General features: G+C 54.1%; 1 protein-coding gene across 1 annotated transcript; it reads right to left on the reverse strand.

The window, feature by feature from the left end:
* Window positions 1–1,882: 1,882 nt before the first annotated feature.
* VAMP5 (vesicle associated membrane protein 5) lies at window positions 1,883–8,969 on the reverse strand. The gene is made up of 3 exons (XM_027129187.1): window positions 8,878–8,969; window positions 2,824–2,961; window positions 1,883–2,348 (listed from the first exon to the last, which is right to left on the reverse strand). The coding sequence occupies exons 1-3, from the start codon at window positions 8,878–8,880 to the stop codon at window positions 2,139–2,141; spliced, it is 351 nt and encodes a 116-aa protein (XP_026984988.1). The 5' UTR covers window positions 8,881–8,969; the 3' UTR covers window positions 1,883–2,138.
* Between the last annotated feature and the right edge of the window lie 2,545 nt (window positions 8,970–11,514).

Consider the following 11,514-nt stretch of genomic DNA (forward strand, 5'->3'; position numbering starts at 1 on the left):
CCAATCATAGCATCCGAAAGGCGGGCACAGTGGCTCTTTCGCCTCAGGGAAAGCGGAAGTATTAATTTTCTCACCTTTCATTGGCTCAATTAAGTCAGGTGACCAAAGGCTGAAACCAATGGCAGGGGCCGGGGCTGCTCAGAAAATTTTCGTCTTGCAGTCCCAGCCTAGAGTAGGTTCGTGGGAGGGACGTGTGGCTCGCGTCCCTAGAGCCCTGAAAAACCAAGGCTCTGGGCTGTAGGGGTCCTTCATCCGCTCTGCGGCTCAGAGAGTCTCGGCAGGGCAGATGTCAGAGGTCTCTCAGAGACGGAGGGAGGCCCTGGCCCAGGGATCATGGTTCTGCGAGCCTAGAGAGGCCTGGTGTCAGGGTGCTTCCCGCTGCTCTGTCGCGGCCTCGCCGGGCACTTCTGCATCTAATTTGTTCAGGACTTGGCGCTTCACTCCTCCACGACTCCCGCAAAACAAACAAAAATTCCCTGCTCATTTCTTCTGTGTTAGGCACAATAATAAAGGGTGGGGCAGCCTCCCCAACCGAGAGGAGGACGATCCCTGCAGGGGAATCTAGGGCCTTACCAGCTCATGGAACTATCTGTGTGACCTTTAGCCCATTGCTCAACTTCTCCCCCAGTTTCTGTAAAACCAGTGTCTTGAATTGAACAAGTGGTTTGCATCCCTGGCTACCCATGAATCTCCTGGAGAGAGAAGAGGTGGGGTTGCAGCTTTAGGGAAAAAAACAAAAAAAACCGTGTCTGATACTTAGCCTCAAAGATTCTGATTTAACTGATCTAGGCCTGGGAGTGGTATTTTTTTAATAAGCTCTACCGGTGATTCTGATGTGAGGCAAGGTTGAGAATGACTGCACTAAATGATTTGGACAATAGTTAGCATTTAGTTGGCATCTAGAACCATTACATTGAGAGAAATTGTACATAGGGTATAAATACTCCTCAGGGTCATTATCCCTTGTTACATATGTAAAACCCAAGTCCACATTCACAGGGCCTCTTAGTAGTGTTGCACACCTAAGTGCAGCACCGGGTGCTTGCCTCCATCTTCCCCGGGAAAGGCAGATGGTGGTGAGCCTAGCGAAAGTAACACGCTCTGTGCGGGTACAGCTCCACACAACTCGATGGTTTGTTCTTGTTTCTCCGTCAGTAGCCCTCACTCCACCTAACAAGGAACTGTTTCTGTTGCACACTTGACCCTGAATTCCCCTTCCCACCCGCTCTTGAGTTTGACATGCAGTTAAGGAGTTCAGGCAGTGGCTGCCCTGTTTCCCAGGTCTTGGTAGGGCCTTTCCTTCTTCCCTGGCCTTTACCCAACGATCTTACTTGGTGCCCTGAAGGCACTGCCTCCCTGGCCCTTTGAAAAGCCCCAATTCTTTCCCACAGGGCAAACTTTGTGACTCTGCATTACAGCACCATAGAAGGAAGCCCTTTCCCTTTCCTGCCACCTACCCCACCTGTGATCTGGTGTAAAGCTTGAGGGAGAAATTGGAGCAGAGGTGCTCAAGGGGAAAAGTCTCTCTGAAGGTGAGAGCCTTGTGATATAAAGATCTGGAAGTGCTTTCCTCTTTGTCCTCCTGTCTGGACATGGGTCCTCTGAACATCCCAAGACTCAGAAAAATAACAGATTTCATTCTCAGGGAAACAGACTTGGAGGGCACTGGTTGAAGGGTCTGGTTTGGGGGCTGTTGTGTCTTTACACATGCACCCCAGAAGGATCTGTCTGTAGGGTTGGATCAAGTTGAGAAGGGAGAAGGGCCATCTCCCAAGGCTGGAGTCCTTGGGAGTCCTGTTTTCCAAGCAGCCCCAGGGGTGGAGGCAGGGCAGGATGAACCAATCTGAAGACCTTCAAACACACACAGACACACATACACCAGTTTTTAACCAAACAGCAGCTTTTAACCCAACAGCAGCTTTTACTAAGCTCCAGGTGGGGCTGCCCTGGCATGGCCAGCGCATCAGGTTGCCCTCAAGGGCCAGTCTCTGGTGTAATAGGAAGTAACAAAGATGCACAAATTGCTGCTGCCCTTCCACGCTCACTGGGGTGGCTCAGAAGGGAGCAAACTCCAGGGTTCTCTGAAGACCAGAACCGACCAGTGTGGCTATTCGGCCTCTTTTCCAGGCCCAGCTGTGTCATTCCCCAGGCCCTGAGGCAGCACCTGCATCCTGGGCCTGTGGGGCACTGCTGCCCTTGCTGCTTTGTGGGAGAAACATGGCCAACAACACAATCAGGAGGATGAGCACACCAGCGCCTACTACCAGCCCCAAGTAGATCCGGCAACGGACATTCTCCCAGCGCTTCTTCTGGGCCAGAGTCTTGGTTGTCTTGCTGAAGGCGGAGCTCTGTGGACACCCCCAGACACAGGGTAGGAGTTAGTGGTTTCCCCAGAGCCCTGGACCAGCTCCTTCCAACCCAACCCCGACAAGGCCTAGTCTCCTCCCGCAGCCTCCCCAACCTGTCAGCTCCCTTTCTCTACGCAGCCTGCCCTGGGACCCTCCCAGCCTGACTCCTGGTCTCCCACACTGGTGTAGCCCTTGACTCACAGGCCTACAGGCTCCCCCCCAGTTAACTATGCCAGTCTTCAACCTTTAGGAAGATCCACAGCTTCAAACCAAGGCCTTCGTACTTCACGAGACCTCCCCACCCATTGCACAGCTAGGCTAGGGATGCTTCAAGAAACCCACAGTCCCCACACCTTGGGTGAGCCTCAGGCCCTACCAACAGCCAGCCGGGAGACCCTGAGCACAGCCTGAGAGCTCCCTCTGAGGGCCCCTCCTAGCCTCTCCCTCCCCCTCCCTGCTTCTCCAGGCCTCACACCATGTCCAGGAGTTGGTCTGAACGCTGTTCCAGCTCCGCCAGCTTCCCGTCGCGCTCCAGGACCTTGTCGAAGTTGTTGAGCATGATTTCTGTCACCTCATCCGCCTGCCGTTGGCACCGCTCCAACTCTTTCCCTGCCTGGACACCAAGCCCAAGGTCAGGGCTACATGAGGCCCCTGCCTGGCCCTCATCTGGTCCTGAGACCTAGTGGCCTCCTTGCCCCACTGGGCAAGCGCGCGCGTGCGTGCTTGCGCAGTGTATGAGTAAGGGGAACAGCGCCTTTCATGTAAGGGTCTGACATGTGCAGAGGGAAGGGCTGGCCTCTTGGGTGTGTACGGCTCACATTTGGCTCCTCCCCTTGCCCATCAAGGCAGGTCCTAGGTCTGCCTTGACTTCCAGCATCTTCGCTTCCTCTAAGTTGCCTGAGGATGGGACCTTCCCAGGACCCACCCTCCCAAAAAGCAGACACTTGGCTCACCTGCTCTAGGACGGCCTCAACCTACTGTGCACCTGCCCTGTGGCTTCCCACTGGCCTAAGGAGGCAGCAAAGAACACAGAACCAAGCTACTTGGCCAGAGCCAGACAGGGAGGAGATCCAGCCCACTGAGCTAGACAGATAATTTTGGATCACCACACGTTATAGCCTCTGCCTAGCCCCACAGACACACACACACACACACACACACACACACACACACACACACAAACTGAGATCAGATTTCGCTCCCCTCCCTCCTCCAGCCTTTGACTGGTCAAGCCAGTTCTGCCTCCTGGCCTGACCCTGCTCCCACATCAATGCTCAAAGTCGATTCATTCGCTGTCTGCCTGGGAGCCTCGGCCTTCCTGGCCTCTGGCCTCCAGCTTTCCAGCTAGCCAGGATCTTCACTGGGATCCAACTCACACAGGAGAGACCAGCTCTTGGATTTCCCAGCCTGGGCAGCAGCCTCACCTGACAAAAGAACCCAGCTCATTTCAGAGGACTGGGAAGGGAGATGCAGGGTCCAAGCTGGGGGAGAGGCCAGGAAGAGGAAGAACACATGGATCACAAGCAAGAAAGAAGCTGGGCTTTGGATACATGCAACTGGGAGAGACCCAGGGCACGAGGCCCTGGTGAGAGCTGGAGGTCCAGGGACACGTCGGGAGATGAATCCCAGGGGACTAACAAACCACAGGAACTCCCTCCTCCAGCCCTGTCCCCCAGAGCCCAACCCTGTTCTCATCTCCTCCCCACAGAGCATGGGCCAGGCTCCCTTTCCTGCCAGACTATATTGCCCATTGTCTGCGGCAAGACATTTTGGCACTTGACTGAATTCCACTTAAAACCAGAGAAAGGGAAGGGATCTGGTGGTCACAGAGGGCCACCTCCTACTCAGTGAAGAATCCCCGTTCAGGATCCCTGCAGCTGCCTTGCATGTAACCTCCAAGCATTCCCAGTATATGAATCCTATCTCCCCAACTGGACCACAAGCTCCCAGGGGGAGGGCAGGGGCCAGTGCCCTGCCTTTGTCTGCCACCAGCCTGGAGGCCCAGGAGGCCAGCACAATGCTGACCATCTACAAGGACTCAATGAGTGAGCCAATTGCATTATAACTTATCCAAATGCAACTGTCATTCTCAAGTTTGTTATCCCAGTGTGTTTATCTAGCCCAGCAGGAGTTTCGAGGGGCAGGCATCTGAAACCCAAGTAGGTCAATATTTACTCATGAGCTAGAAAAGCAACCCATTTTGAGAGGGGGCCGGCAAACCACGACAGAGCGGTACACTCATGGGCTGGGGGAAGCAGTAGCTGGGGAACAAGGAAGCATTATGAAGAAAGCAGGGAAGTTGTACTCATCTCTTGAGTTTTCCTGAGTCAACCACCATCACCACTATTATGACGACTAAATTATTCAACAAGTCTCCATTACTTGGAGTCTCTCACATTCAAATAGTCCAAGGCAAAAACCTGGGAATGGACCAAGATTCAAAAATGAGAATCAGGGCTTCCCTGGTGGCGCAGTGGTTCAGAGTCCGCCTGCCAATGCGGGGGACACGGGTTCGTGCCCCGGTCCGGGAAGATCCCACATGCCGCGGAGCGGCTGGGCCCGTGAGCCATGGCCGCTGAGCCTGCGTGTCCGGAGCCTGTGCTCCGCAACGGGAGAGGCCACAACAGTGAGAGGCCCGCGTACCACAAAGGAAAAAAAAAAAAAAAATGAGAATCACTGCTAGAGACTGGTGGGATGTTACATATCATTTTTTTCTAATCTAAATGCTACAGCTGTTGTCATCTTATTCTCCAACATGGGGTGATGTTGGGTCACATTCTTCAGGAGAGCTGGCTGTGCCTCCCACTGCAAGCTGTAGCCTCCTTCCGCCACTGAGAAGCCAGGCCTGTCTGGAGCCCAGATGGGCCCAGGCCTAAAAGAACACATTCGCTCCAGGGAACACAGAGGCCTGAGGCTCAAGTCTCTAGCCCTCCTTGGCCCCCCTCAACCAGAGGAAAAAGGACACTGTATGCACGGGTCTCTGCTGGCACGGTGATTCAAATAAAGAACTGCGGGGTGTGGAAGGAGGTAAGAGACCGGAGGACGGCCACGCTGCATCCTGCCACATAGAACTCAGCATAGCGCCTGGCACACCGTGGATGCGTGGAAAATATTTTCTGAATGAGTTGGGCCGGTTCTTGAAAAGATCGCTATAGGCTGGGGGAAAGAAGTGTGTATGATACAGTTAGAGAAGAGTAATGAGTTTGCCCCATGAGATGCAAATAGCGAGTGTTGAGCCGCCCACAGACAGGTGATTCCTGAGAACCAAGAGGGACCGGGGATGGGGGCGGGGGGCACGTGGTGGAGACTACGGCCACAGGCAAACAGAGACACACTCTGGACAGTGACGGACCTGGCAGAGGGTAAAAGTCAAGATGAGGAAGCTTCCATGGAGGGAGGGATGGATCAAGAGCTTATGTAGGTTTCTGAGCCTGGAGGGGCGTCAGGAAACTTTCTCTGTTGGTGGTAGACTGGCATGAACGAAAGTGAGATAATTCAGGCCAGAGGCCACCAGAAGGCATGTAGAAATGCTACCTGCAAGGGTATGTGGAGAGGTCCCCAGGCTGGGGGGCCGGGAGGAACGGAGGGCAAGAGAGGAAGGGTGGGTGAGAGAGGAAGGGAGGGTGAGAGGCACTTCCGAGCTTGGGTAGGGGCAGCATTGTTGGCAGACGGAGGATGGTAGTTACACAGGAAATCGACAGACTGTTACCCGGTGTGCAGAATATCCCTCCTTCAGTTCTCAGATCTCTCCTCGGGTTTTTCCAGGCCAAATACAGCTGGTTTCTCTGAAAAGAAAGCTCTTAAAAACCTCCCTGTCCAAACTCTCCTGTCTCCCCTCTTTCCTGATTAGTGCCTACGAAACCCTACCCCAGCTGTCACTGTTGTCATCTTCAGAGGGACCCGGGCAGCGACCTGGTGTATCACCTCCTTCCTGGGTCAGCGCTCGCCTGAGCTCAGAGCCTAAGAGCCGGGCTCTGCATTACAGCCCTGGGTTCCTTCAAATCCTGCCTCTGCCACTCACCAGCTGAGTGACTAAAGACTGGGGATAGGACCTTTCTGACCCCTCTGCTTCCTCATCTATAAAGTGGTGACAATAATATCTCCCATAACATTAGCTAAGGCATGTGGCATGTTATAAATAAAGTGCTTAGCACAAGTCCTGACACATACTAAATGCTCAATAAATAAGAGCTATTATTGCGGTAGCCCAAGTTTCCTTAGGTTTTTTTTTAGCTGTCAGATCCCAGGAACCACACCTGTGGTCAATAAAACCTCTTAAATATTTTTACAAAATACACAGCCAAGCAAGCTCTTCCCTGTTGCCACCTTGTGCACTTAATCGTTTCTAACCTAAATATAAAACTTGACATGGGCCTTTGATAACCTATATCTATTTTATTTCCATCAGGCGCTACAGGCTGTTGAGAAGTTTTACCTCTTGACAGTAATAATTAGCTCCCACTCAATGAGCAGGTATTCTGAGCTGAGAACTGTGCTGCTAGCTCTTTGTTCACTTTCTCATTGAAGCCTCACGACAATCCACTGAGGAAAGTACTCTCACCCCAGTTTTATACGAAGCTGAGGCTCGGAGGGGTTAAATCACCCATCCAAGGTCACGGAGCCAGTGAGTAGAAGATCTGGGAGTTGAATACACTTAGTCTCCAAGGATCACATTCTGAACCCCTGTGTTAAACTGGATGCGGGTAAAGGGAGGTCAAATGCTTTAGCTGGCTGGCTAAAGACTCATCAAGTTTGATGCTGCCAACTCAACTTGTGTGCGTATGAGGGAGGCCTGTGGCTCAAAACCCAAATGCTTGGCACAGAGCATGAGTGAGGACCATCTACAGGATGAATGAATTCATTACCCATTCAATTTCTATTTTTCCCATCACTATTTTGTTCCTACTCTATCCCCTATACCAGTCACCATAACTGACACAAAGGAAATGCCCAAGAAACACTTGTTAACTGAATGAATCAGAAAAGAGGAGAAAAGAAGGGAAAGCAAGAAGGACCAGGTAGGGAAGGCGGATGGGAAGAAGGAAGGGAGAGTGCTGGGGGTGGACAAAGGGGCAGGAATAAGAGAAAAAACAGAGGAAAGGGGCTAGGAGATGGTTGGGAGAGAGAGATCAGTCCCCAGGCTCAGATCCACTATTTGCCTCAGATGAACCTGTGAGAGTCCCAGAGTTTCCCAGTAACCCCCAGTAAATTATCACAGTCTCAGCCTTCATTTCAGGAGTTTCCTCTTCTCAACAAGTGCTAAGGCCCAGCCGCAAGCCCATCCTAACCCTGCCTGATTCCTTGCTCTGCACGCTGGGAAGTGGGCTCTGGGCTCCGTCCCATTCCCTGGGCCTCCCTCAGTTTCCTGGCCTGGCCTTAGAGCTCAGTGCTACCTTCCTGCCCCGCTTCCTCTTCCTGCCTCCAGTTCCCTGGAGATGAGGCCATCCAGGCATCTCGACCCCCAGCCAGGCCACATCCACATCCATCACACCTCTGCTGCCTTCTCCATGGCGGAATCTTTTTTTTTTTTTTTTATGGCAGTATCTTTTTTTTTTTTTTTCTTTTTGGCCGTGCCATGTGGGATCTTAGTTCCCTGACCAAGGATCGAACCTGCGCCCCCTGCATTGGGAGGGCAGAGTTTTAACCACTGGATCCCCAGGAAAGTCCCTCCATGGCAGAATCTTAAAGCACCAAGCCTGCTTCCTGCCGGGCACAACTTCCCCAGGAATTCCAGGGGAGGGGAGAAGTGACTGGCACCAACTGCTCCTGACACCTTTGCCTGGAAATGACAAGTGGGGACAGAGGCCAGAGTCTGCAGCAGGAGCGGGGGATGACTCAACTCAGAATGTGTCCCTAGGTACGGCTTAGAAGGGAGTCAGGCTATGCCACACTCTGATAACTTCAGTGGAACTTTTATAGTAAACATCTTACTTACTCTGTCCCCAGGGGAAGGAGTTTGCCCTCCAACACCCTGCCACAGGACTGGCTTCAACCACCCCATCGGCTCAGGTTTCCAACCCCTGGGCCAGACTTGTGTCCTCACAGCACCAGGAAGGGCTGAAGAGGTCACCATATTACCCACCGCTTCTCAGGAGCAGGTTCTGAGGGCCAGGCAGGTCTCTGCCATTGTACCTCCTCTAACCCCCTAAGGACCCAGCAAGGCGGGTATCGCTGACCCCACTTCACGATGCGGAAAAAGAGGCTCAGGGAAGCTAAGTGACTTGCCCGGGGTCACAGAGCGGGTAAGTGGCCACCACCAGGATCTCAGCCCGGAGTCTGACTCCGAAGCTGGTGCTCGTAACCGCTTGGCTCCGGCAAGTGGGAAGCCGGAGTCCAGCTCACTCGGCGCTGGGCAGTCGGGACCCTCGCACGTCGCCCTTTCCCTCCCGCGATGCGCGCGACGAGCTGAGGGTCCGGCCCCGGTCCTGCTTCCGGGCGCCGTCCCGAAGGACGCCCCCACCCCTTGGACTTCGGACTCATGCCTCGCACCCCTCCACGCTCGCCCTCTGCCCCGGCCCCGGGCCCTCACCATCGCCGCCGCCGCTGCCTCGCCGCTCCGGCTCCTCTGCCCGAGCGGCCGCAGTGCCAGGGATCTGGGAGGAAGCGGAGGGCGGGGCGGGGCCTGCCTGGCGGGGGCGGGGGGCGAGCCTTCTGGGAGCGGCGACCGAAACCAAGTCAAATCAGTCAAATCGGAAGCGGCCGGCGATGGCTCCCGGGGTCCCGGTTCGGCACCTCTCCCCGGGCCGCCGGCGCCCGGCTCGGGATGACTCCCCAGCCTGGTGAAGTGGGGCCTCCGCCCAATCAGCGTGGTGCCTGGTCTGCAACTCGGGACCCCAGTCTATGAAATTGTCCCAGTGGAGTGGGTTCTGGAACGGGCTCAGGGAATCCTCTCTGGAACCGCATCCCAGCTCAGGTAGACCGGGTTGATCTGGGGAGGAATCATTTATTCATTCAACAAGCACCTGTAGGAGCGCCATTGTCCTGCACTGTGCTAGGCGCAGGAAACGCAGTGAACAGCTGGACAGGGTCTTTGCCACCTTGGTGAGTGCAACTCACCCATAACCAGAAACCGACCACGCCAAAGTTTTGAAACTAAATAAAGTTTATTCACAATAAATATCATGAGTGCACTACCTGCCACTGGAGGGTACATTTTAAAACGGTCAATTGTATGTTTTGCGAATTTCACCTCAATTAAAAGAGAAAACAGGGCTTCCCTGGTGGCGCAGTGGTTGAGAGTCCGCCTGCCGATGCAGGGGACACGGGTTCGTGCCCCGGTCCGGGAAGATCCCACGTGCCGCGGAGCGGCTGGGCCCGTGAGCCATGGCCGCTGAGCCTGCGCGTCCGGAGCCTGTGCTCCGCAACGGGAGAGGCCACAGCAGTGAGAGGCCCGCGTACCTCCCCCCAAAAAGAGAAAACAGACCCCCGTGGAGAAGGTGCTAGCTCTAGCTTTTTCTTTCTTTCCCCTTCACCACGTGGGCAAGTGCAGCCCTGTCCTGATATGACCCCCTTCCTCAGCTGGAGGATGAGGGAGGCTGGTGTGTCTAACCTGTCCAGAGCCTTCCTGAGCTGAGTCTATCCATCCTCAGCCTGCCCTTTCACTGCTGCAGAGAAGCCGCCAGCCACCTGTTCTCTATCCCACCACATACCATCCCAACATCTCAAAGGTGGCCCCTCTTGAGGAAGGGGGTTGGGGGCTTCCCTCTCCCACGTTGAGCCCCATGTGAGCACAGACCCCACCCCCAGACTGGACAGACTAGGTCCCAATCACCCCAGTTGCTTGGACCTCGAGTCCAGGAGTAGACTGAGAAGAGAGAGGATGGACAGGGTCCTGACAAAGTCTGCCCCCAGGGTCTCTTCTGTGCTTTCCTCCCTTCCTAGTTTTCGGGGCATGATTCTATTTTTTTTTTTTTTTGGCTGCACTGCGCGGCATGTTGGATCCTAATTCCCCAACCAGGGATCAAACCCACGCCCCCTGCATTGGAAGTGTGGAGTCTTAACCACTGGACCGCCAGGGAAGTCCCCGGAGCATGATTCTAGAACCTGACTTGCCAGTACTAGTCCCCAGTCCTGTTTCCCAACCCCGCCCCTTCCAGATTCCCTCCCCAAATCAGGTTCTTTTCAATTCTGGAAAGCCTATGGGGGAAATAGGGACAGAGATGACATAAACCCTTCCCCCAAACCAAGGCGCACTGGGCACTGGAAAGAGTGACAATGATGGTGGAACCTGGTGGAGAGGAGGGAGGCCCAAAGACAGAGAGGTCCATTGTCCATGGAGGGGAAGGAAGGCCATAGGCCCTGTCCTGTGACACTGACTGTGCCCAGCCACGAGACACGGGTGAGAGATGCTCACCCCCTCAGGACAGCTGAGACCCAGAGGCCCTGCTAAGTTCCAGAAGGACAGGGGCAGACAAAAGACAAATAGAACTCGCAGAACCACAAGAGAAGGAAAAGCAGTTCAGTTCCTCTAACCTCCTCACTCTAAGACTACAACAGGGCCACCAAAGAGAAATGGCAATGATGGGAGGGGTGGGAGGCCCTTAACCAGATTCCTAAATGCTCTGCCCAGGTAGCCTTCATGTCTCGGCTAACACTTCCAGCAGAAAACTAATAAAGGAAATGGCAAGTCCCAGAGGGGACACTTAAAAGTCTTACATACTACCCTAAAATGCTGGGAAGGTTTTGAATTTTCCATACGCCAAGACCTCCAGAAAATTCCTGTTCTTGAGACCAGTGACAATGATGGAACAAGGGGAGATAAAGAAAGACAGAGAGGGCTTCCCTGGTGGCGCAGTGGTTGAGAGTCCGCCTGCCAATGCAGGGGACACGGGTTCGTGCCTCGATCTGGGAAGATCCCACATGCCGCGGAGTGGCTGGGCCTGTGAGCCATGGCCGCTGAGCCTGCACGTCCGGAGCCTGTGCTCCACAACGGGAGAGGCCACAGCAGTGAGAGGCCCGCGTAACGCAAAAAAAAAAAAAAAAAAAAAAAAAATCTAAAAAAAAGAAAGACAGAGAGTTTCTATCTTTCTTCTCCAAACATATGCTCTCCACTCCTCCAACAGCTTGGGCCTCCAATGGGAGGATCTCTGCCAGAGGGCATCCTTAGGGAGAAAAGAAATGGAAGGGCCAAAGGCAAAAAGGAAAGGGAGAAAGTACCTCACATGCA

This window comes from Aethalodelphis obliquidens, unplaced genomic scaffold, assembly GCF_003676395.1.
Source record: "Aethalodelphis obliquidens isolate GAN/ISIS:26980383/991018 unplaced genomic scaffold, ASM367639v1 scaffold35, whole genome shotgun sequence".
NCBI lineage: Eukaryota > Metazoa > Chordata > Mammalia > Artiodactyla > Delphinidae > Aethalodelphis > Aethalodelphis obliquidens.

Coding starts and splice junctions, on each gene's coding strand:
- VAMP5 (XM_027129187.1), bottom strand. Junction 2,349..2,823: donor CAGACCAACTCCTGGACATG/GTGTGAGGCCTG, acceptor GGGTGTCCACAG/AGCTCCGCCTTCAGCAAGAC.